A 25,451-nucleotide genomic window follows, 5' to 3' on the forward strand; every position below is an offset into this window, starting at 1 on the left:
ACAAATGAAACCCCCATTACTAGAATATTGACTCCAAAGCTCTCTTTTAATGGAATTGGAACGGTATGGTAAAAGCTCCCTTACATGACAGAAAAAAATCACTTCTCCAACATTTTCTTCCAAAGGTTGTTTATTCGTGTTTTACATTATTAAATCTGTGATGTTTGAACATGAACAGTTCAGATCTGGAACATGAGGTCTTCCTCAGAAACCTGGACGATTAATGACTCTCGAATGGCAGCAATGATAACACAAAGATCCATGGCAAAAATGAGCACTCCAAGCCATGTCACTGCCTCCTAGAAGAGCAACAACAGTGCCAGGTAAGTAGAATGAAGAATTCTAGCCTTGAGATATTGGTTGTGTGTTTAAGCAGATTGCTCTATAGGTAACAACTGCCTAGAGACAAACACTCCAACAGCTCCACTGAGAAGGGACTCTGACATGAGCTCAGCTTCAGTTTCAGACATCATAAAACCTCCACAGAAAGAAGCTGCACAAAACCAGATTTTGTTAAATCCTGGTGTTCATGGATTTACTTGGATTATCTTCATTTCTGTTGGCACATCCTAACTCTTAACAGTGATTTTTAGAAAGACTTATATTGAATTCTAACTTAAAATATTTTGTACAGTTAGAAAAGCAATAACCTCTTAACATAGATCATAAAGAGATCAAAATAATGAAATATCAAATAATAACTTCTGGTTGATTTTTAAGTACAGGGCACTTCTTTTTTATAACAGAAGCACCAAAGTGCTTACATTTCAGTAGTTCTTAAGGCTTTTCCTCCAACCGACTGCAGTGCCTCAGTCCAAACTGATTCCACGTTTGGAAAGGCCTTGTGCGCCCATTTTATGGCAAGTCCGTCGTTTCTGGAGGATCAGTTACATTTAACATGCAGTCTCCCCCAGAGTTCTGTTGCTATTGTTCTGGGGCAGTGCAGAAGTCCAAGAAATGTGCTCTTGAAACATCTCCTTGCTCATCTTCCCAGAGGATCAGTCACACCGCTGGTGTGGGACACCCAGCGAACACCAACAAAACACTCACCTTTCCAGCCACATTATTTTAGAAGGAATAGTCTCTTGTTAGGAAACAAGCCTATAAAGTGTAGCCATAGGATGTTATGCCTGGACTGGATCCCATTCACACTAGCATTGCATATGTGACCTTTTTTCTCTCCAGGCAGTGAAAGCTTCAGGTTTTTGGATGCTACTACATAAAGGTGCTCGGTGAAGCGGTCAGAGATCCCTCTGGTTTTCTTGCAAGGTTTTCAGAGTGCAGAGATCGCTGTAAAACTGACCTCTGCTCGTTAAAAACACTGCGCTCGTACTTTGATGGGTGACTTCTGCTACCACCACCACGAGCAGCCGCCCAGGCCGTTGCCGGGCTACCACCGCCTCCTTCCCAGCGTACCTCAGTGCTGCTCTCCGCCAGGCTTCCGTCCGCCGCCATCTTGTTCCTGGCGGGTGGCGCAGGCCTGCAGGCTGCCATGGACACAGGTGAGGAGTGCTCGGAGAGCTGGGTCCGGCGGGACCGCACGGGAGCCGGGGCTGGCAGGCGCTGGGCGGGTTGGGAGCCCGCTTCCTCGGAGAAGGGAGCTTGGGGCGTGCCTCGCACCCTCTCCTGTTCTGCTCTGTTTCGGCCGGGCGCGGCCCCGCTGGCTCCACTGCCGCCGTCCGTGACGGGGGACAGAGGGCGCAGTCGTAGCTTTGAGCTTGAAGCCTTCCCGGAGCTCGGGCACCGCTTCCTTGGGTACCTCGGCCCCGTTATTAATAGGTGTTCGTGTCAGGATTCAGCTGCAAATCTGAGAGCACGAGGCCTCCAGGCTTCTTGCTGTTCCCTTTTCCTTCACTCTAAGCCAAATGTCACTGGGCATTCCTTCATTCTTTGCACGCACTTGGCTGTAAAAAACAAACCAACCTCAGCATGTCTATAATGCAGGCCAAATGCCGATTGATGTACTGAAGGCTTTGCTAAATTAATCCGTATTATTATGGGGAGTTACTTTTTCTCCTGTTTAAACACGTTTTCTGTATTTGTGTGGCTCAAACCGAGAAAATTTCTTTAAAATATATGGTGTGGGTCAAATTCTTACCCCTTTTCTCGCTGTCAGATGACACAGGAAATCGACTTCGGTTCCAGCTGGAGTTAGAGTTTGTTCAGTGTCTGGCGAATCCGAATTACCTCAACTGTGAGTACTGAACAGTAACTGTTGGGATCCTGAGGAATGAGTATAGTTTTAATGTTGTTTATTATTCCTGGGAATGTTTAAACAGGAGGGAGAGAGCTAAACAAAGAAAAAGGAGTGGGTCTTTCACAGCGTAAAGGTGGTCTGTCAATAATTTAATTTGTCTGTATTTCTAACAGGTGAGTTTTAAAAAATGTCAAATGTTTCATTAGTCAAAATATAAAATAATGCATCTATCTGGGGGATCAAAAAAAAAAAAAAAAAAAAGTTGAGGTCTGTAGGTAAAAAGTAATGTCAAGTTAACAGTGTTCCTTATCCGAAAACAGAATTTCAGGCACTATACATAATGCCCTTCCAATTTTTATGCTGTCAAAATTTCCTGTTTCAAAAAGCTGTTTTCTTCCTTGGTGTTTTATAAAAGATACATACTGTCAGGATTGACATAAAAATACATTTTTCCTTTTTCTTTCTTAATTTTTAATTATCAAAATTTGCTTGTAATCATGAAGTTTTGACTAAAGTGCCTCTGTATAGTTTTGTGAATACTTATTCTTCAAGGTCGACATATTTTTTAATGCAGCTGTAACTGACAATTCTTTGTTATTTTATTTCAGTTCTTGCACAGAGAGGCTATTTCAAAGACAAAGCTTTTGTAAATTATCTTAAATATTTACTTTATTGGAAAGAACCTGAATATGCAAAATACCTGAAGTAAGTGTTAAAATCACTTTGGTTTCTGCATTTTAATGATTCTGTTTACCTTCTGTTATGTACTGTACAGCAGCATGTCAGTAATTGATTTCCACCTGTAACCTTACCTTTGTTCTCTCCGCTGTGTTTATATGCATCATAAATTTTCCTGTTTTCCAACAGTGCAGATGTATCAATAGACAAGAATAGAAAACTTGTCTTTCACGGGTTGTGCATGGAATCTTCCCTTTGCAGCCTTCATCTGCACTTTAGCATTTGTTGAACGTAAAACTGTTGACCATTATGGTACAGAACTACTTCAGTTAGGCCCAGTAAATACATTTGGAGAGTAATTCTGCATTGTTGATGCTTACATGAAACAAACGATGTCTTTGCATTTTTGTGAGTATGCAGACTCCCTCTTGGTTGTGTTCTTTGAGTTCTGGAAATGGATATTGTACTTGTGTATTTGCTTTAGTGAAATCTAGCCATTAGAAAAGCTACTCTAAGCAAGTATGTATTATAGAAGCTGTTAGTGGACTTGTTGTTTCCTAGCCTAATACTGAAGCTACTGAGTTACAGCGTGTAACAGTGGAATATGTACAGTCTTTGGTGATTTGATATTTGAGTAAAACACATACATGATAGAACTAAAAGAACTGCAGAATTTCTGGAGACTCCAGTTTTAATGCATCTCGCAAAAACCTGTATTAAAGTGCCTCTATTTTTAATGCAGGTATCCGCAGTGCTTGCATATGTTAGAGCTGCTCCAGTATGAACATTTCCGCAAAGAACTGGTGAATGCTCAGTGTGCCAAGTTCATTGACGAGCAGCAGATTCTTCACTGGCAGCACTATTCCAGGAAAAGAATGCGCCTCCAGCAAGCACTTGCAGAGCAGCAGCAACAAAACAACACCTCTGTAAAATGAGACCATGTGGGAGCGTGTTGATGAGGTTACTTTATGTGAGTGCTTAGGAGAGGTAGGAACCCTTGTGTTGGTTTGGCTCTCGGGGGTGTACGTTTCATTGTTTTATTTATTGACTTTTTTTAAATTTCATCTTGTTTAAAAATCCAAGACTGATAAACCCTCTGCAGTTTATTTTGTAGCATGGACAATTTTGTAAGAGCATTACTGCAATTACTGATTCCTTTTGATTTTGAAAAAGAAATCTGACACTACTGACATTTAAATAACAAAAAGTGTAGCTCAGAAGTCTGTTCTTAGGCATTTTCCCTGGAGAATAATGATGTATTTTAAGTGTGACTAAGAACTCCCCCATGTACTACTTCTTGTAACTGCAGGATGAGCAAAGTTGAAATAATAGTGTCCTACAAAATCTAAATTGTGGATTTTTGCCTTGAAACCAACCTGAGCTATTACTTGTTATTTCAGTTTACCTGGTAATCCTTGTTGCTGGGGGTCATATAGAAAACAAAGTGTGACAAGAGGACTGCAGGAGTGGGGCAGAGATAAGTAATAATAAACTTTGCAGATACTCAGAAGGAAATAGGCTGTAGTTGTATCTATTCCATTACAGTCAGCTTACTTTAATCTTGGCTTTCTGCCAGTGCAGTAGTGACTGCCCCTGGGCTTCTCTACAGGATGTGTAGTGAAAAGAATTTGTGTTATAAAAAAGGTGTACATGCTCTAGCAGGATTGGAGAAGCATTTGTCATTTATTCCTGTATAGTTTGTATTGTAAGAACACAGATATTAGCAGTTTCCAGGGGGTTATATTTCATATTTTAGGTTGTATTCGTGCTGCATGCATGTTACATTTGATAGCCTTGTAGGAGCAGGCACTGCAACTGCTAATATGTGATCAGTGACCCAAAGACTTGTTGGCCTTCAGCTTATCATACTTAAGACTGAACAAATAAACCAGTAAACATATTGACATTCAGTAGCTTCAGTAGCTATGTGAATTCAGATTTAGGAAGAATAAGGAGTTTTTCTGTTTTTCCAACCCCCTACCCCTTACTGTTAAAGCTGTAACAGCAGTTAAGCCTTTCTCTTCAGTAACTGTAGGCTGCACTCTCCATTTATAACATGAGCACAGCTCCTTTGAAAAGAGACTGTTTTCAAACTCAAGTTTATTTTAACATGAAAAGAAAGATACAGGGGTTTTCTTGCAAGATTTCAGTGGAAGGTTGGAACCTAAAATTTAATGATATTTATCTTGACTAGTCCAGTTAACCATGAAAGTTTTAAGAAAGGTTAAGGATTCCTTGAAAGGACACCACAAACAACTTGAGATTAATGTCTTCAGAAATGATTGACTACTGGAGGACTTAGTCTTCAGTAAACAACATACGCACAAGCTCTGCTTTAAAACATTCTTCTTCAACCAGTTTCTGAGGCTGAAATAAAAGTTAAGATGCTTTAGGGGGAATTCAAAACCCTGTTCTAGACTACATTTTTGTACTTACTAACATTAGCCATACTCCAGAAATTTTTTTTCTGGGGAGGGTGAGGTGGAACAAGCAAGGTAAGAATAACTGGAAAATGCCTGAGGATTTTGTGGCCTTGGAAGAGGCATTTCTGAGAAAGTAATTGCTAATTTAAATAGATGCACAAGTTAAAACTTGAGCTGCACTCCATTTGAATCAAGAGTATACTGCACATAGCCTCACTCCTATAATTCAGCGTTTGGATTTGTTTTAAATTTCAGGAGCTGCAAGTCAGGAAACTAACAGTATATTGCTAAGAATTTTCTCTGCCTCTCAACCACTGCATGTTAAATTTACCTATTGCATTTTTGTTTATTATAGACAACGTTATGCTGAAAGCGCAGTGGCTTTCTTTTGAGGAACTGTGTGAGCCAGAAAATGTGCATGGGTGGGAGCAAAATTGTTCCTAATTGTCTGCTCTTTTTCAACAAGAGAGGGTATCAGACAACGTATGTGACTAATTCATTTACAGTCATAAGTTCCTGCCAGATTCCCATTTGAATGCCTGTAGATCCAGAACATACAATGTATCACTTACTGTTCCATATTTAAGTAGTGTAGGCACTCCTGTTAATTTCAGATTCTTCCTGAATTCATTGTTGGGATCTTTCCAGCTGTTCAGGAAGAAACGGTTAACAGCTTGTAGAGGTGCAGTTAAAATTCCTGCAAAAGGATGATTCATAACTACCCCGCCCCGCTTCTCAGAGCAAATATGCAGCTACTTCACATTAGGGATGTGAACTCAAAACCAATGCCTCATTCCTTGCAGAAAAGCACAGTTTAGTGACTTGTTCCAACAGGTTAATTAACCTCTAGCCCAGAAACAGCAAAACTGTACTGGTTGTTGGTTTTAAAACAGTTACTTACTAGGCTCTGTCTCCTACTAGGCAGTAGATGAATACAGACTCATCAGGCATGTTATGAAGTTCCTTCCTCACAACCGGTTCAGCTGGAAAATAAAATTTTAAGAACTCTATTGATACTTTCATCATGCTACAGAATGACACAGATCTGCTCTGACCAGCCAGGTTGCTAACAAACATTGCCTGCTTCACACAGAGATCTGTGTTTTGTTTCCTCTGGTTATCCATGAGCTGTGCAGAATTCAGTTCAACCTTGAAGGGACTTGTCTTTAGAGCATGTTACATCACTTGCCATTCAGTGCAACGTGGCCAGCAAGGGCAGGGCAGGCTGCAGCCCATTACCTTTAGCTAGCCCCGGTCGCGACCCACACCTCGGTGGGACTCCCGGCCTCGGCAACTGCAGCGAGGGCTTCAACCGGAACTCGGCCCAGTCCGCTCCGATCCCCGGTAACGGAGGCCGGGTGGTGTGAGGCCGCTTCGCGCCGGGCGCTGCGCGGGGCTAGGGCATAAAAGGCACGGTCCCCGCGGCGCTGAGCGCGAGGCCGCCACGGCGCTGCCTCCGCTGCTGCCGGGGCCTCACGAGAGCAAAGGGCGCTTCCCCACCCAGCCCCCCACACACACAGCGGGGAGGGGGACGTCCCACAGGCCTCACCCGTCACGCAGTCCGGGCACCAGCTCTTGCCCTCGGCATCCTTGTCGCCGCAGAACAGTGCGAAGATGGGCCGGCCATGGTAGCGCTGCGCCGTCTGCACGAACTCGGGGTACCCGCGGACCTGCTTCTCCTCCCAGGCCATGGTGCCCGAGGGACGCGGCGGTGCGGGACCCGGGCTCCGCCTCGCCCCGGGCAGTAGCGGGGCGGAGCCCGGGCTCTGTCTCGCCCCTCGCCGGCCGCCGTACTTCCGCGCCCTTCCCGGCGTTCTCTGCGGTGGCGGTCGGCAGGGGCGGGTTTGAATAGCGTCTCGGTAGGTGTCACCGCGGGTTTGGGCCGCTCCATCGTCAGTTCTCCTTCCCTCAGTGGCAGCGCGGGGCGGTCCCCGGTGCCAGTCTCGGCCGTCCGGATGTCGTGAGGGGAGGTGGCACGTGGGGCGGGCCGAGTATGGGCTGTGCGGCTGGAGCCCCCTCGCAAGGAGCGCGTCGTGCGAGGCCCGAGGACAGCTGCAGCGAGGCGAGGAGCAGAGGCAAAGCCTCAGTCGCGATAAGGAGTTTTAACAGCATTACGTGTTGGGTCCTGCTCATTTTTTAATTCCCAGAGCAGATGAGGGAGACGCGCACCTGCCTGCCTCCACGCATCGCCTTTAGTTTAAACTAGTTTAGTTTAAACCTTCTCTGCAAAACCTTAGGCACGAGCATGCCCTTGATCTGCTTTCCTTTGACACCGATGGTTTTTGTACAGACCGTGTACCTTGAGCAATCCCTTAAGCTGTCGTGCTAATCTGTTTTCTTGTCTTTGCAGTATGCTATTTCTCTTTTAGGTACATAATAGCTATAAAAGTACTGCAGCAGTCTTGTGGTTCACGGTGTGAGCCTGGTTGTCTGTAGTGGCGCTCCTCAGCTCTCTGTGGCTGTGTGTAAAAGAGCGATATAAATTGTAAAATTTGCTTGAAATGACAGGATTTGATACCATCCGTGTGAGTGCACAATGCACTTTCCATGCATTGGGAATGCATGACCTGGGATTGCTTTTGAGAGGCAGAAATAACGTTTGATTCTTCTTATGTTTATAGTTGTCATTGTAAGGAAAAGACAAATAATTGGAATTTCAGCATCAAGCCTATGTGATGGGACCAAGCAAGGCTACTGTGTCTGATGATACATTTGCATTCGCTACCCAGCTCTACAGGAACGAAGCAAAGGCTTTACAAACACAGGTATTATTTGACTTCTGCAGCAATGCTGAATTGGCTTTCATTTGTGATTGTTACAAAAAGATGACAATGGCCAACTAAGATAGCCTGCTAGTGAGCATCAATCTTCATACTTGCTTTCATGACGCTGTCATACATAATCTTCACGCTGCCTTTTTGTAAGGGTATAGACCAGAAACCACATCTGTAAATGCAATTTATAAGATGATCTAAATGCTTAATTCAAAATAATTTTGAATAATGGTATTTGTCTGAGTGAATGGAATACTTTGCGTGCATTGAAGAAGTACTGTCACGACAGAATGCATTCTGGTATGAAAGAAGGTCTGTTTTCCTTACTTTTTGACACTATAGGCACATCCCCTGTGGAAAGTGACCTGTGTAACATTAGATTATTTTTTTTTTTTTTTTTTACACTTTGGAACAGCTCCAGTTCAACAGAAATGTTCCTGCAGCTCCAGAGAACCTGGCTCTCCGATTCTCTAACCCCCGTCCAATTATAATACAAAAAGTGAAGACGTCCAATAATCAGAGAAATCTCAGTGGAAGTGAGGACCCCAGCATGAGAAGCTCTGGCATATTTTCAGTGGTATCTGAAGAGAGACTAAAATTGGCTATTCAGCTAGCCAAAAGGGACATAAAACGAAGACAACTTGAAGAGCAAGTGAAACAGCAAGTATTTGGAGATGCTGCCAGTAAACCTCTATTGGCCCAGAAGTCACAGCAGCAGAAGGCTGAAGTATTTGAAATCTCAGAAAATAAAAATGCACTCAAGTCTCAAACTTGCTTGAAATATCAGCAGAAGCTTGGTCAGGCATCCAAAGTGGAGACTGCCACCTCTGGCACTAAAGTTTATCTCTATACACCAAATAAGGGAATGCTAATACCGGCTGGTCTGGGCTCTCCACCCAGTCATGGCACAGGGCCAGACCCCAAGCCAAGCATCAACAAAAAAGAAGATAGAAGGATGCAGGAAGTCCGACGGCTGCACAAGGAGCTGAGGAACTATGTCCAGAAAATCGAAGAATTGACTAAAAAAGGTAAGACTCAACAACAATCATGTGATGAAAAGGCAATCACTTACTACCTCCCACAGGTAGATGCAATGCCCAACTAACCTGTGAGCAATGGCTACCTTCCTTCCCCAAAAAGTCCATTTTTGTTATTGCTGAGCATGGTATGGAGCATCCCTTTGGTCAGTTGGGGTCAGCTGTTCTGGTCATGTCCTGTCCCAGTTTCTTGCACACACCCAGGCTGTGCACTGATAGGGCATAGTTAGTGCTGTGCAAGTACTGCTCAACGATAGCCAAAACACTAGGGTGCTATCAACACTTTTAGTCATAAATCCAAACCAGCAACATACTGGTGACCATGAAGAAGACCAACTCCATGGCAGCCAGCCCCAGTGCACGCAGTGGTTCTTTTGTAATAACTACTTGGAAGTTTAACTATTCCTAACTTTGAGTGCTTTACCTGCATTGCTGTCATGAAACTAAGAGGTTGTGTTTTTTTGGTAGCTATAACTAATAGGCTATATTATATAAGAATGTTTTGTCAAATTCTAGATAGAAACATGATGTAGAGTTAAAATAATTAGCTTGCGTTACCGCTCAAGGGAGCCCTGCAAATATGATACCTTGTGTATTGGTTCTGCATGAAAGAGGCTTATTGCTAAACTTTGTTTGTTCTCATGTCTCAATCGGGATTTTTGCAGGTTAAATTAAGACATAAAACTTTTTCATTTCATGCTTTTTAGGTGGAGAGAGAGAAATTTTAGATCCTGATAAAGAGCAGCGAGTTCGCGCTAGGAGACAGGAACAAGGTGCACGTTCAGCTCGGATGCTTTATGTACTCCAGCAACAGGTAAGAATCAGCATTTTGAATTGGGATGCATAGTAGTTAGCTTATTGTGACGAATTTGACAGAAATGAACTGAAACAAGAGAAATTTGATCTGCTTATCTCTGAACTTCCATAACATTCTAGTTTAGATCTGAATGGTGTCACTAATTTCATGACTGGACAGAGATGAGTGTCATCGCTGGAAAATTTAAACTTTGACTCAGACATTATACTGAAGATTAATTGTTCATTTATAGACACGGAACTGATTCTGACTGACTTTCCCCTGTTCCCCTATTTCTTGATAAACAGGTTAAAGAAATTCAGGATGATTTAGAGAAACTGAGTCCTCATAACGTCAAACATACGAAAAAGGTAAGATGTAATTATCCTTCAGGCTGTGAGTAACTGAGAGGAAGCTTTCTAGCTAATTGAGTTTGTCCAGGGTACACCTGAGCCCTCTCTAGAAGTGAGATTCTCTTTGTATCTTGCACCTTTCATCTCATTCTCAGAGAACTATGTCTCTCTTGGTCTGATACTGCCTTTGCTGCTTCCCTCTTCTCCTCAGTTCTTGCCCATCTACAGTAAACCAAAGAGAAAGGCTGTTGTTCTGCTTTTATGTGACTCCTAATTCTTTCTTCATTCCACTTCCTTTTCTGAATAACACTGGGCTCTACCCTTGCCTACTTTTTTTAACTTTCCATTGATGTCACTCAGTCTTGTCAGCTCCTTTGTGCTTTTCTTCTCTGATCAGCATCTTTCAGAAAGATAGTACTGAGATTATGCCTGTTCTTTGGCCAGTACTGTCCTGTTGTTCTCTTGTGCTTTTCCAATGCATGTATTTTATTCTGTAATAAAAAGTGGAGGAAGGAGAATGTTCTATGTTTGTGCAACTGTTCATCAGGATCAAGCTCACGACTATAGTACTCTGTTGGCATAGGTAGTGGAAACCTCTGAATACATTATAACCGGGCTATTTTATCTGAAGCTAACATGATACTTGATATGAGTACTGGTGTGTAGTACTTAAGTAGGTTACTTAAATGCCTGTTTTGTTTTGTCTCACAAATGCCCTCATATCCATGAGAATTATCCCAAGCCTGAGTGTTTCTCCATGAAATATTGGTAACAGTTCCTCAAATAATATCAATATTCATAGAAACTGTAGCTATTAAAGAATTTATTTTTCATTTTCCAGTCTCGAGCGGTATCCAGGTTGGCGGCAGCACACAGAGGAGCTGTACGAGCCTTGCAGACATTTGCCAATCAGTTTACAGATCAAACAGAGCAGCAGATTCCTACCCACTACAAGGAGCTGGGCAATCTCATTCGACAACTGTCTCTCTGTTCTGCCAAACTAGAATTGGATTCTTCCATTTCTGATGTTATCCTAGATATTTTGCTGCAAGTTGAAGTAAGAAAAAACACTCTGGTTTTGCTAAGGCAGAAAAGACATAGTGAAATACAAAACTGTAAACTATGTTGTATGTTCATGAATGGCAGAATATTGAACTGGGGTTTTGGGGGTTTTGCTGTTAGTTGTTCGGGGGTTTTTTTAAGGATGTATTTTCACACTATAAATGTGTTCCTAAGTAATGGTGGTGTAAAACAGACTTGTATCCTAAACACAGAAGCTACCTGACGCCCTTCTTGTTGATGCCCTTCAAATGCCTTTTGTTAGTGATATCTGATGTCTTAAAACATGTTGTTGGTATAATAGAAAAGTTATGATTCACATTTCCTGCTGTAATTCCTACCTACAAGACTGGTTTTTTTTACAGTAAGAGCCTATGGAACCTGAACTATTGTAAAACCAGTATTTTAGTTAATTTGAATGAAAGCAACTGATACCATAGTCATAAGATATTTTCCTTAAAATACTGTTCTAACTGTAAGAGCTGTGTTTTTATTTTTACTGTTCTGCACTGCTTATGAGAACAGTAACAGTGCTGACTGCCTGGGAATTGCAAAGGAGGTAGAACTGTTTGTTTGGACTTGGCATTGGAAGATGTGTCTGTCTTCCCTGAGTTGTGTGGGCTTTTGTCATTTTTCTTTGTTTTTATCTGTAGCCTTTGTGTCCGTTTCTTTTTGGACATACTGTAAGCAGATAATTTGCTGGGAGTCAATTGTAAATACAAAACCACAAGTCTTTTCTGTAAGGTTTAAGTTAATACTACAAAGAAGCTTCTGCAGGAGCAAGCTGTCAGGAATAATCACTATCACAAAAAACAGAATCACACCAAAAAAGTTCCAACTACTTAGAATCTCTGAATTTTCTGTCTCACTATTACATCAGTTTTACTGAGAGAGTAATTAACCTTCTAAATATATTGTGCAGGATCTGGATTCACTGCTGGAAAAGAAACAAGCACCCAAAAAAATGAAGAAGTGTATTTCATCATCTCAGGGCAAATCTCCAAGGAACACTGATACATTTCCATCCAGAAAGCAGCTTATATCTCCAAAAGGGGAAAACAAATGTCTCATTTTAAAGCAACAACACGGCCAAGAACCTAGGAAACCTCCAGCTGCCAGGAGTCTCTTGACTGGTTTGTATTTTGAATTCTAAAATACATTTTTATCAATTAACTTGCCACCTCTGCGCAGTTTTGTAGTATGTTAGGTATTGCCAGTTAGAAGTGCATGACAGCTCATACGTAGTCCTCAGACTCACACAGCCTTGTTAGGCATTTTTTCAGCTGTTCTCTGAGAACGTCAGGCTACAGGTTTATAAACCTCCTTATAAATATTTTGTTATTATTATCATGTTCTGCCTGGTTTTGTCCGTTTCTTTTACTGTGGGTTGAACTTGGATTGGGTTTTCACAGGTATACCTAAATTGCAGTTTACAAGCTGACATTAATGATGCATATAGAATATTTCCAAATACCTACCTAGATAGTACTGTGTCGATACATTATTCTGGAGTGCAAAGTTGCTGACTGTTAGCAAATCTCCAACAAAACTATTGTTGCTTAACTGTTTACAGTGAAAAGATTAACTCAAGTCTTGGCTCAGAGTTTCCTTGATTTGTGCAGTTTTTTTACTTTTGAGGGGGGTGGCTCTGTTTTATTCTTGTCAGTTCATAAATGTTAATGTCTTCTGCCCAGTAATCACAGTTTCAGTACCTAGAGACACATTAACTGATTGTTAAGCTGAAGACTTTGGGTTTTTTCCACTATTAGTTTGCCATGCAACCATTTCAATGATTTATTTATTGAAAAATAAATTACTTTGTTTCTTTACCTTCATATGTGAAAGGAAATGGGCTTTATTCTTTCTTGTGGTGTTAGAGATAAATTTACCACTTGTAGTATTTTGACACCTCATGTAAGCCATTATAGCTTATCACATTATTACATAACCTGTATTAATTGGTTTTCTTCTTTAAGATTGTCGTTCTCATACCTCGCACTGGTTTTTACTAGAATAGTATTTCTTTCTACCCCTAGGAAAGGGCAAGAAGTATGCTTAGTTGAAGGCTTATTTTTGATACATGTTGCAAATATTTCAGCAGTTCAGAAGACAAACAGTTGTGCTCGGATATTGCACAATAAATTCCAAGAAGACAGTAAACCACCTGCTCCAGAGAAAAATGCCACTTCACAAGGAAGCACAGATGCATTGCTGAGAGCTAGAGCTGTGAAAAAAGATCCCATGCTTGAAGGTGTCCCATTGAAGAAGAAAGGTGTGTTATTACCAGCAAAATCACAGGTACTGAAGTCATAAAACAATTTATGCTTTTTCTACTTCTCTTCTGGGATTTATTGTATAATGGAAGACACTGTCCAGCTTTGCAGTTCCTCACAACCTTTTTATGCTGATCTAGGAGGCAGAGAGGGATAAACTGTGTCATCTGCCTACAGTATTTCTAGTGGTCATGACTATTTTATCAGGTGTTTTATGACAGTAGTGTTACTGTTGCTTGGAAAGGTGCCGTACAACGAGGCCAATGAGTAACAGCGTTAGCAAGGAAAACTTTTACCAAAACTAGTTTCATGTTTGAAATTAGAGTGGTTATTTTTCAACTTAAAATTAAAAGCTGGAATATTTTCCTCTTATTGGTCATTCTCTGTCATGAAAAATGCAATCAGTGGTAATGTTGTGTTAATATTAATGTTGGTAGGAGGAGATAAGTTGGGCAAATTTAGAATCGTAGAATCATACAATAGTTAGGGTCAGAAAGGACCTTAAGATCATCAAGTTCCAACCCACCTGCCATGGGCAGGGACACCCCACACTAAACCATGCCACCCAAGGCCTCATCCAACCTGGCCTTGAACACTGCCAAGGATGGAGCATTCACAACCTCCCTGGGCAACCCATCCCAGTGCCTCACTACCCTCTCAGTAAAGAATTTCTTCCTTAGATCCAATCTAAACTTCCCCTGTTTAAGTTTGAACCCGTTACCCCTTGTCCTGTCACTACAGTCCCTAATGAAGAATCCCTCCCCAGCATCCTTATAGGCCCCCTTCAGATACTGGAAGGCTGCTATGAGGTCTCCACGCAACCTTCTCTTCTCCAGGCTGAACAGCCCCAACTTTCTCAGCCTATCTTCATAAGGGAGGTGCTCCAGTCCCCTGATCATCCTTGTGGCCCTCCTCTGGACTTGTCCCAACAGTTCCATGTCCTTTTTATGTTGAGGACACCAGAACTGCACACAATGCTCCAAGTGAGGTCTCACGAGAGCAGGGTAGAGGGGCAGGATCACCTCCTTCGACCTGCTGGTCACTCTCCTCTTGATGCAGCCCAGGATACAGTTGATTTTCTGGGCTGTGAGCACACACTAAAGCTGGCTCATGTTCATTTTCTCATCAACCAACACCCCCAAGTCGTTCTCTGCAGGGCTGCTCTGAATCTCTTCTCTGCCCAACCTGTAGCTGTGCCTGGGGTTGCTCCAACCCAGGTGTAGGACCTTGCTCTTGTCATGGTTAAACTTCATCAGGTTGGCATCAGCCCACCTCACAAGCGTGTCGAGGTCCCTCTGGATGGCATCCCTTCCCTCCGGCGTATCAACCGAACCACACAGCTCGGTGTCATCGGCAAACTTGCTGAGGGCGCACTCAATCCCACTGTCCATGTCACCGACAAAGATGTTGAACAAGACCGGTCCCAACACCGATCCCTGAGGGACACCACTCGTTACTGGTCTCCAGCCGGACATGGAGCCATTGACCAAAACTCTTTGCGTGTGGCCATCCAGCCAGTTCTTTATCCACCGAGTGGTCCACCCATCAAATTGATGTCTCTCCAATTTAGTTCAGAGACAAGGATGTCGTGTGGGACATTTTACTTAATGGTTACAGAAATTATAAAACTTCAATACAAATTCTGGTTTCTGGTTAAGTCCTTGCAAGCAGCCAGAGGCTTCTGTAATAGAAACAAGTGAGTTCTTTACAGAATATTTCAGGGTCTTAAAAAAAAAAAAAAAAAAAATGAACTTTTGAAAATAGTTTGTGAGGCTTTTTCTTTTTTTGTTTGGGGATTTTTTGGTTTGGGTTTTTCGTTTTGGGGTTTTTCTTGATTTTTTTTTTTTTTTTAATTATTATTATTATTAAATACCCACCCCCCTTTTTTTTCCCTTAGAGTATCACCTTCAACTTGAAAATCAGATTGCTACAGTAATATATATGTATACCTATGTATCTTTTACTGCTTCCCATATCTATCCATGCAGCTGGTTAGCACGAAGGTTAAGCATTGCAGTAATTCGTACTGAGGGGAGGAGTCTAAGAATCCTTGTAGTAAATACAAATATGGTGATATTTTAGTTTCATGGCTGAATAAAATGTTACTGTGGAAACCTTCTGTTTGGAACTATTCTGAGTTAATGTCAAGTTTAAGCGTGAAAGTCTGAAAATAAGCTTTTTCCCATGAAGGGCAACATTGGAAATCTTGGAACTGTTTGCAAAGATAAGAATTGTAGGATTAAGCATAAGTTCTGTTCAGGCACAGTTGTACTTCCCTTTGAGTTGCATCAAACGTGTAACAAGGCAAGTAGGCAGGACTTCAAGACAAATTCTGAAGCAGAATGTAAAATACTTTAAAAATTCAACAACTGGAATATGTGTTTTTAATGTGCTTGTGTTTATTTTAAGGGAACACCAAAATCTCTAAAATCAAGACAGATACAGCCTCAAGGAAAGCATGCCCGATTTCAAGACACAACTGTAGCTTTCCAGCTAAAAGAGAACAAACAACTTGCTAAGGAGAGCAGAATACCCTGCATGCCTCCAAACCCTGCACACCCGCCTGTTGCACCTAAGCGGTATGTTCAGAGAGGAGTAGAACCTGTCTGTACCCTGCTTTCCTGTGGAAATGCTGCTGTATCTGTACTAGTAAGTGGGATGGATTTGGCCTGGCTGTCAGGCCATGAAGGCAGGTGGCACAGCACAGGTTGCTACCTGCTAGTTGTATGCTTCTCCCAGTCAGCACAAAGTGGTCTTGTGCATACAGCCTGGGAAGAGCCATTGCTTTATGATTTTATTCTGGATCAGGTGCAAGTATTGTCTGGAAGTCACCATCCAAACTGTGCTAGGCAGGGCATTGACTGAAACACACAGTATGCAGAATGGATATTCACAGAACCATGCTAAGAAGGGAAATATTTCCCTGTTCCAAAAAGACAGAATATATATCTTTGTCCTAGCCAGTCATAGAGTGCAGGCTTGTTTATTTTAAGCTATGTTTGGCATACTAGACCAGGGCTCCGCAGATTAGCTTTGGAACTACTGTCTGTGGCAATTGGAGCAGGAGATCCACATGCTGATCCAGCTGCTGGATCTGTACTAGGCAGTGTGCACGGTGAGACAAGAAGCCTGTCTTTCCGGGCAGTGTTTGCAAATAGTCATGAAGTTACCTGTTTGCCAACAGCAGAAATGTATCTAAAGATCCCTGTTTCTCAACAGAATTTCCTGGTGTATATGGTGTTAAAGTCAGCATTAATTTTGTCTCTAAAGTGTTTTGCAAGTTTTCTAAAGTAATATTCAGAATCACATTATTTCATTCTTCAGTTGTTAAAATATCCATTTTGTAACCCTCTACGCTGCTGTTTTATTTTTTAAGACTAGCATGACCTGAAGCAGAAACTTCAGAAGAGTGAAGGTTCTCACTGACCTTAGCAGAGGAGAAATGAAAAAAAATGCAAAAGTAGTTATTTGATTTGAAGAGCTAATAAATGATGTCAGATGTGATGTCGTCTCCTCACCACTCCCAGCAGTCCCCAAAAAAGGACATTTATGTGGGTTTTTTAAGTTCCCGTTGTCATACTAAGTTTCAGGATGGCATTGTCGTTTGTTCTTTTTTGCATAGGTCACGGAGTGCTTCTCCAGCCCAGTATGCAAACAGAGCTGAGAAGGCAGTGCGGGAGCCCTTAGAACCTCGGTTAGATAGGACACAGGTAGTACAGTCAAGCTCATGCCACTGTTTGAAGAATGCCTTTAGAGCTGGAAAAGATTTATATAGGGGCAACACAGTATCTTTTCAACTTTTCAAATCATATTTATGTAGCCAACAGAGTTTTGGACATTTGGAGGGTGTATTTCTATTTCAGTGTGTGGGCCTTGAATGGACTAATGGACTTTGGCAAAGCTGCATTAAATTTTGCTTTTTTTTTTTTTTTTTGTTAGCTTCATATCAAGTAGATGTATTTTTAAATTTGCTTCGAGTGGTTGTAACAGTCCCATACTGAACATGACTGAACTTGATAAGATTGGCTCAGTAATTCTTATAATACCATACTTAATGACTGAATGAATTTGGACTAGTAATATTAATGATTAGTACTATAGGAAGCTTTATTATTGGGAGAGATTTTACGCTTTATTTAGAAGATCAGTCTCTCCTTGGAAACAAACTGTCGTTTGAAGGATTCTTCATTTATAAACCACTTTTTAACTCATACATATGAGAAGGTGTATTCTATCTGTATGTCATAGAGTAAAGCTGTTTGACATTTAAGATGACATTTAATCTTTGCCATATCACAGAAAGCATCTGGAAGTGTAGTACTGATTTCCCAAACTTAGCAATTTCAACTTATATAAGCCATATCTTTAAAAACATGCTGTCGAAAGTATTGTTTGGTAACCACGTGCAATATGAAACAATGAAAAAGCTCTTTCTAAATTTTTATTATTTTTTTTTTTTGCGTGATGTGGCCTTGAATGAATGCAGCTGCTTAAGGGGAAAGAAGTTTTCTTTTAAAGTAATATAGGTAAATGAATAATGAAATTGCTAACTGGCAAAATCGGACATAACTGAAAGCTACAGCTGTGGCCTGGATCCTATATATTTACTTTTGACCACCTGGAGCTGCTCTGAGGCTGTTCCTGTATGAGAAGTTAAATGTGTGTAGTGGTTTGTGAGATGAGGGCCTTTACTTCAGTTTATTGAATTCCTGGGTGATCTCTGAACCTGTGACAGTTTTGTCTTCTATTCGGGAACAAAGTGGTGTAGCAAGTGTTTTCCATATTCATTGGTTTTATTGATTTGGCTTATTGTGTGGGTCAAAAATTTATTTGGATCTTCATTGAAGGGACAAGTTGAATGGCAATTGGATTATTTCCATGAGCTGCTGGAAGAAATGTTCTTTCCCCTCAGTTGTTTGGGGCTTTTTTTGTTTGTTTGGTTTTTTTTATCTTTCTGTCTTGCATTGCCGGGGGCAGGGGGGGATTGTTTTGGTATTATTGGTTGGTTTGGTTTGGTTTTTTGTTTTGTTTTGTTTTAATAGCAGGTTGCAGCACATGCAGATATTCTGAGTGAAGAGCTATTGGATGATGTTTTGGAAGATACTGCTCAGGAACTGTGGAGTATGGAGCAGCATGAGCGACTCCAAAGCAAGGCTCTGCCTATGGCTGACACTCACAGTCTGGAGTCAATGTTGGAAAGAATGGAAGAAATTGAAGTAAGATTTTTCTCTCTTGGATGATCTCATTAGTGCTAATTTCTAGTTTACTACCTAGTTTACTGCTAGTTGTAATATCTGCAAGTATCTACATTCTTAAATGAAGCAAGTTCTGGCTGGGTCAGTGCCTGAAATGAAAGACTTAGAAGGGGTTTGGGCTTCCAGCAAAACACTGTGAGAATGGAAGAAGGTTTGCCCTAATGGTTTTATTGCTAGTTTTAGAGCCCTTAGACCTGAGTTTGCTTCCCAACTCAAGACTTTATGGCTTGGGTAATATGTGAATGGGACAATCAGTATGGCAATTACGTTGATTGTCTCCCAGATTGGAAAGTATTTGAATATGATTTTTTTGTGTGTGCTCTGAGATCCCAGGAGCATGAGCATCTCAAGAAAATATGCTCTGACAATTTAGAATATTTCACAGGGCAGCATGGGGAAAGTCAGACAAATACATGGTTATCTGTGCCCTTATTTATCCATCTTTCTATGTAAATATAATGAGGTTATGATTTCCTTGACTTGAACTTTCTCATTTATCGCTTTCTTAATTTTTTTAATCTTTTTATCAGCTTTCCCACAGTTTGTGGTTCAAGTCCCATTTCAACCTTCCTGTTCAGTGAAATATATTGTAACGCAGATCTACAGAGCTTAGTGCCATTTGCTTCTAGAGATCTATTTGTAACTTGGAAGCATGAAGTTTACATTGTGTAGTGTCTTTATCATATGAGGCACTTAAGCACACATTTGATTTTTCTGTTGGTAGTAAGGCAGGAATGGCTGAGGGCCCTTCAGTTGTTTGGCTAGCTGCTGTTGAGCTGAAATGGGAGCAGTTGTCATGCTACTGACTAGTTACATCTTCCAAGTATGGCATTTTGAATGAGAGGAGTATCTGTGATTTCGCACCCCTACTGCTTTTCTGTGTTAACTAGGCAAAATAAGCCTACTTTGACCACAGAGGATCATGACCTGCTTTCTGATTAGGTCAAAACAATCAGTACAGCTGAACTGCTGTGTGTTAATTGGTGAAAATTGTATGTTCAAAACCAGAGATACCAGGAGGCTGTACGCAGGAGATTCAACCGCATTGTCTACAGTGATTTGGAGCTCTGGGCCCAGGAAGACAAAATGGGTAAGTGCCTTTTTAATACAACTTGTTTTTTCTGTAATCTGTATCTTTAAATTCATATGTTGTGAAGTAAAAGTAATTTGTTTATGTGTGATCAAATAACACCATCCAGACGCATTTTTTACTATAGGTGCTCCTTTCAGAGGACTGTTTCTAAAATCTAGTTCTAAAATCAGTGTTGTAAAGGGAAAGAATTTCTTCTGAGAACTGGCTGCCATTTTCTAATTGTCTTTGTTGGGGCTGCATTTGGGTGGAAAACACTGCTAGTGCAATTTACCTGAAGGATAGGAATCTTTAACACATTCTTCCAATCATCAAGTAACTTTGAATGTTGTCCCTTTTCTAGGCATTTGCATTCCTTAGCTTAAATGTTTTCTACCAAAATGTAATGATTTTCATGCAGCGAAGGTGACATTCCATAAGTACGTACCCTCCAATTCACTACTTGAATTTACTGCAGAGGACAGCTAACTTACTAATCCTAAAGCCACTAAGGTCTAATCCTAAAGCCACTTTACTTGCTTTCTTGTTAAGCTGTGCATGATTTGCGTGTCTTCAGTTTTGAGATACTGGCAAATCTGTAAATCTTAATCTTGAGAAGAGTATTTAGTGTGTTCTCATTTGACTTAATTTCTTTGAAACCCCATTGATTACTTAGTAGTAATCATTTTCATGCTAATGATTTCCAAGCTATTTAGAGTTCACAGGCTGAGGTAAGGTGTGAGGTCTCTGTCCTGCTGTGAATTTGCTTAGGCAGAAGCAAGCAGATACTTACCTTCTAGTTTGCTTCTCCCATTTCTTCCCCTTCCCCCCTTTATTTTAATAAACTATCGGTTTAAATGGTTTAGAGTTCAAGAGTAAATGTTAGGTAAATATTAAGATAGGAGTGAACCCATGACAGTTTAATGTTTTTCTGGCAATATGTAGATGATAATACTAAATTACTTAAACTTAGAAGATTTTTCTCTTTCCTTATTACTTTCAAGTGATGGTGATACTGGTTTTAGATCCTGTAGTGTACATGCAAGTTTAATTTTTACAGCCTCAGAACATCTGGATTTTTTCTCTAGAGAATTCACTCTCCAACATGCTTCAGCAAAAAGTATTTAATCCTTGAAAGAAAACCACGATTTTGATGCTCCCAGTTCACATTGATCACATTTTTCTTGCTAGTTTTCATTGGATAGAAAATAAATGAACCAATGTAAAGTCCTTGAGATGAAAAATAACGAACTTTTCACATCAATTTTTAATTGGGAAGGACCAAAGTAATATTAGTTGGAAATTGTTCACTAGTGAAAGGTAGCATTCCAAACAATAGCTTGATAATTCCATACATAAGTGTACATACTTTAATATTGTTTGCCACAGTGACATGCTAATAAAAATGACTTATGCTTGTTATTTTTCCCATCCTTCTGCTCTGTTCTTTATCTTACTATTAGATTGAGTACAATAGTGAAGCTACACTGATTTTTTTCAAGCTGAGTACCTGATCACACACTGACTTTAATGGAACGGTGTTGTTTTATACCAGTTGGAAAATCTCAGAATAAGACTGGTGAAGGCTTAGCCCAAATCTTGTTGGATTTTTTTCCCATGTCCTGGTTTTACTGCCAAGCTCAATACATTATACTAGTTTTAGAGTGGTATTTTCTGTCTCTTCAGTAGAAGTGCCCACTGACACAACAAACTATACTGAAGGTAGGATTTCTAAAATGCTCAGCTTTAATACACTGAGCTCTTGGAAATTCTACATTGAACATACATATTAGGAGGTTCAGTACTGAAAGACTTACCCTTAAAAGAAGCAAAAGTCTTTATGAGGACTTACCTGCAGTAAATGTACTTTCTCTTCCAAAGAAACAATTTTAAATGTTATTTTCTTCCTTCTAGAACAGCAAATTGCATCAATTGCTGACAGACCTGCATCTCCTCCTCCAATTCAAATAACCACGGTAATCAGATGCACAGAGCCAGAAACGGACATTTTATTTGAAAAACCTTTTGATGGCAAGTAAGTAGAATATTTGGCCCTACACTAGGCTGTGGTGCATATCAGCTCTGTGTCTTCATTACAGAAAGTTGTGGTTACTGTTTGAAGAGATTTTCTGGTCCTTTGAAAAGATACTCAAAATCTAGTTCTGGCTTAATGACTATTTCATTTTTCCAGTGGCACTGATGAAAACAAAGAAGCAGAGGAGAAATTGCAGTCTGGAAATGACATTCTGCCACCCTTGACTCAGAATTCTCTACAGAAAGAGGGCTGTGTGTCTCTTTCTGTGCCAAAACATATGCTCCAGAGCATCTTGGATTATAACAGCAGATACAAGCATCACTTAAAGCTTATTTCCCATGAGGCAGTAGGCAGTTTCAATCCATGGCAGATTGCTGAGAGGTATGTGAAGTATCTTTATGTTTGATGTGAATGTATCAGCTGCTGGACAGGTTTTTCTGTCCTTCAGGGAAAGGCATTGGGAGGGGTCCATTTAAGTTCCATATTGAAAGCCAGAAGCCTGTTGGACTGTTTCTGTACTTGGTGTTCATGGGAGGAAAGGATATGGGAGCAGAATGACGTGGAGGAGTAATGATTTTTCACATCTTTCTATGGTGTTACCACAGAAACAACTGTGTGAAATGTAGGATGACATAAGTTATTTTCAGAAGACTATCGTCAACAGTTAAGTTGAAGGAAAACAAACCTAACTTTTTGTGAGCGAAAAAGTAATAAAGCACTGTAAAATACCATGCAAGTTTTAATCTTTGTGGTGAGGGATTATGTAGTAGTATTGAAATCAGTGATACAGCTCATTTGAGTGGCATTTGGCATCTACATTAGTGTTTCCAGGAACAGGTCCTGCAATATTTGAGATTATTTGCATGTGTGAAGTTAATCATGTGTGATGATGGTTTGCCCAATTAGGCAGAAGTTTTAGTAACTGTGGTTAGGCCACTCTATTTGAATCTACCTGAAATATGCCTTGTCAGTTCTCAGTACTGTCATTCTGCCTTCTAAACTGTACTCTTGTTTACAGTTGGTGTGATGATGGGTAGTTCAAGGACTGGCACCTTCTTGGGATTGGCAGATGAATGAAATGGTAGTAATCTCTCCTGACAGCTGAATTCCACTGTTGCCACGTGATACATGCTGTTACTTGGAATTAAACTAAACCGCTGGACAGCATGCTTCATTGACTTATCCCTACCAGCAGAGGGCATTACAAATCTTTTTCCATAAAATCGTATCCCAGCATGTTTAAAGGAAACGCTCCTGTGCCGCGGTCAGAAGGTCTTAGGAGCACTAACAGACTAACTTATGATATTTTAGAATATATGCAAAACTGAAGGGCAGTTTTCAAGAGGCCAGTAAGCAATTGGGTTCTTACACAAAATAGTTTTCCCTTCTGTAACATCTGTTACAGTGCTCCAGAGATCACCGAAAAGTGAAATTTCTCCTCTCATTTTTTCTTAAACTTTATTGCTTTCAGTAAGGCCTGATTCGATGGCAGCTGAAATCAGTAAGAAGCTTCCTATTTGCTTCAATGGCCTTTGAATGAGCACTACAGCATGTCAACTCTTATTCCTACAGAAGGATGAGTATCTAAGAGCTTGAAAAAACAAAGCAACTGAGATCTCTTAACACTTCAGCTCAAAGTGTGTCCTTTGCTATGACCCAGACTGAGGATAGAATTTCTGGTATCTTACGCAACACGCATCAGAACATGTATCACCTATTTTCTTGGGCTGAACAGTAGAAAGCATGAAAAAACATGGATATTTGCCTTTTGAAATCAGAGCATTTGTAGCAGTGGAATGAATGACTGGAATTTGGAATTTTACTTTCTGAACCTTTTCCTTTTCTTTTTCCTCTCCCTCAGTCTTGCAGAGCAGTTAACAGAAGAAGCCCTGTGTGATGTGGCAGCAGAGCTGCAGGATGTTTGTGAGGATTATGCAGAAGCTGTGTTCACGTCCGAGTTTTTGCAGCCAGCGCAGTAAAGGCTTTCAGATCTGCCCCATTATCAAATGTAACGTCAGCCTCGGTTGTAATGGTTATATCAGTTATGTAATTTTTTGTGGTTTTTAGAAACTTGTGAGATTCTGTTCACCAGAGGAATTGAATCCATAAAGGATTCACCTCAGGTTTTTATAAAACCATTATCATAATATTTTCCTTTTCAGACTTTGTTATACTGCATTTATCAGGACCTTTGTGTTTTTAGCCAGTGTTTCAACAGAATGAAGTTAAACTGTGACAGGTAAAGTTTATGTATTTTGATAAGAATACTGATCTGTTTGTATGCCTGTATTACTTCATTCATTTTTATGTATGATTTTCTTAATAGAATAAAATACTGGGAGAACGACTGGGTTCAAGCAGTGTCATCAACTTAGCTGTACTGTGCCTCAATTTTCTGCTTTAAAGTGGAGAGAATCTGCCTTATCTACCTCAGAAGGGAGCTATTGGGTTTAGTTTAGTGTTCTTAGTGAAATTAATTGAATATATCTGATAGTTGTATTGGAAGAATGAAGCATTATTGGTATTTCTAAAGCCAAGATGGAACAGTCCAGAGTAAAAGCTGTTTATTTTGCTGTTTAGGGCTTTCAGAATCATGTAAGAAACATGTTGTCTGACCACCACACTTAGCATATATACTAGGGTTGGTTCTTTTGGGGATGTGGCTATCCAAAGGAAGGATTTTCATGGCACAGCATTAAGTTGATGTAAACACTTGTCACTCGTCATGCTCACAGGCCACCAGCCTGATTGGACTCTTGCAGTCAGCTTCTGAATGTAGTACCTCTTCTGCTGATTTCTGAATATCACCAGTACATTATGCACAGGTGAGCGAGACCTTTCAATAGAAGCATATCATGGAGATTTTCTTCCTTTTTTTTTTTCCCTCAAGTTACTCTAAAATACTATTATTTTATCAGTATTTAGTGATCCAGCCTCATTCCTTACTCTTAAGAATCCCACAGATAAAGAGAACAACAAAATAAATGAACAGTTGGCATTTCTGCATGTTGAATTGTTTATTTCAAGTAATTAAAGTGCTAGTTTGGGAGGGAGCAGTGAGTGATAGTTATTTATGGTAGTATTCAGCCCTTGAGGTAACCCAAACCCCAACATGACTGTGTTGCCTTTGACAAATTTATTTTCTCCAGTACTGTTCAATCTATAACAGAATAATTTTTAACCTTCTAAGATTATTTTTATTTCCTCTAATTAGAACACACATTTTAAAAATGATTGTTTTTATTGAAGCCTGGTTTACTGTTTTGTTTGTCTTGAAATTTGCACCAAATGTAATGATGTAAATGTTACTGCTGATGTGTGACTTTGATTTCTGTAATTTAAACACTACCTTTTTTATTTCTGAGGTTATAGAGATAAGCGTGGTTTTAAGTCCAAAAGACTTAAAGCCATATTGTCTCTATGTATATGTGTGTATATATACATATAGACACACACATGCTTGTCAAAGTGTTTTCAAGATATTTCATTTTCTAATAAACTG

The 25,451-nt window shown here is 40.4% G+C and overlaps 3 protein-coding genes across 12 annotated transcripts in view; 2 read left to right on the forward strand and 1 right to left on the reverse strand.

Moving 5' to 3' along the window:
* Positions 1 to 1,449: 1,449 nt before the first annotated feature.
* LOC308227411 (mediator of RNA polymerase II transcription subunit 31) lies at positions 1,450 to 25,437 on the forward strand (the record flags this gene model as incomplete). 9 transcript variants are annotated; one of them, XM_080629972.1, is made up of 17 exons in its annotated part: positions 1,693 to 1,755; positions 2,117 to 2,194; positions 3,618 to 3,862; positions 7,920 to 8,063; positions 8,488 to 9,100; positions 9,817 to 9,923; positions 10,214 to 10,276; positions 11,100 to 11,315; positions 12,240 to 12,450; positions 13,416 to 13,615; positions 16,000 to 16,169; positions 17,213 to 17,300; positions 18,633 to 18,806; positions 19,854 to 19,935; positions 21,829 to 21,949; positions 22,106 to 22,330; positions 23,811 to 25,437. In XM_080629972.1, the coding sequence occupies 14 exons, from the start codon at positions 7,974 to 7,976 to the stop codon at positions 23,926 to 23,928; spliced, it is 2,478 nt and encodes an 825-aa protein (XP_080486098.1). In that variant the 3' UTR covers positions 23,929 to 25,437. The 9 variants fall into 9 exon arrangements, 5 of the variants coding, with proteins under 5 accessions (XP_080486102.1, XP_080486098.1, XP_080486099.1 ...); XM_080629973.1 differs by lacking the exon at positions 23,811 to 25,437 and adding an exon at positions 22,968 to 23,686; XR_013958059.1 differs by lacking the exon at positions 23,811 to 25,437 and having other exon boundaries at positions 21,834 to 21,949; positions 22,106 to 22,242.
* On the reverse strand, positions 1,765 to 7,065 carry TXNDC17 (thioredoxin domain containing 17). Of its 2 annotated transcripts, XR_013958063.1 has the most exons (5): positions 6,848 to 7,065; positions 6,200 to 6,281; positions 5,871 to 5,946; positions 2,099 to 2,223; positions 1,765 to 1,904 (listed from the first exon to the last, which is right to left on the reverse strand). XR_013958063.1 is itself a non-coding variant. In XM_080629977.1 (4 exons), the coding sequence occupies exons 1-4, from the start codon at positions 6,987 to 6,989 to the stop codon at positions 5,174 to 5,176; spliced, it is 369 nt and encodes a 122-aa protein (XP_080486103.1). In that variant the 5' UTR covers positions 6,990 to 7,065; the 3' UTR covers positions 4,919 to 5,173. The 2 variants fall into 2 exon arrangements, 1 of the variants encoding a protein (XP_080486103.1); XM_080629977.1 differs by lacking the exons at positions 1,765 to 1,904; positions 2,099 to 2,223 and adding an exon at positions 4,919 to 5,242.
* PITPNM3 (PITPNM family member 3) overlaps positions 24,683 to 25,451 on the forward strand; it is a 76,216-nt gene continuing 75,447 nt past the window's right edge. Inside the window, exon 1 of the mRNA XM_080629971.1 lies at positions 24,683 to 24,774. The gene's annotated coding sequence lies outside the window, so the exon portion shown is untranslated. The remainder of the gene's footprint in view (positions 24,775 to 25,451) is intronic.

The sequence above is a fragment of the Psittacula echo genome (genome assembly GCF_963264785.1).
Source record: "Psittacula echo genome assembly, chromosome: 15".
Lineage (NCBI taxonomy): Eukaryota > Metazoa > Chordata > Aves > Psittaciformes > Psittacidae > Psittacula > Psittacula echo.

What these genes read in the sequence shown, in the direction of transcription:
- TXNDC17 (XM_080629977.1), bottom strand. Translation starts at nt 6,989, where the DNA reads ATGGCCTGGGAGGAGAAGCAGGTCCGCGGGTACCCCGAGTTCGTGCAG. An exon ending in CTAGTAGGAGACAGAGCCTA is followed by an intron (nt 5,947 to 6,199) that starts GTAAGTAACTGT and finishes CTTCCTGAACAG; the next exon opens with CTGGAAAGATCCCAACAATG. An exon ending in CACTACTTAAATATGGAACA is followed by an intron (nt 5,243 to 5,870) that starts GTAAGTGATACA and finishes CTTTTATTTCAG; the next exon opens with CCTCAGAAACTGGTTGAAGA.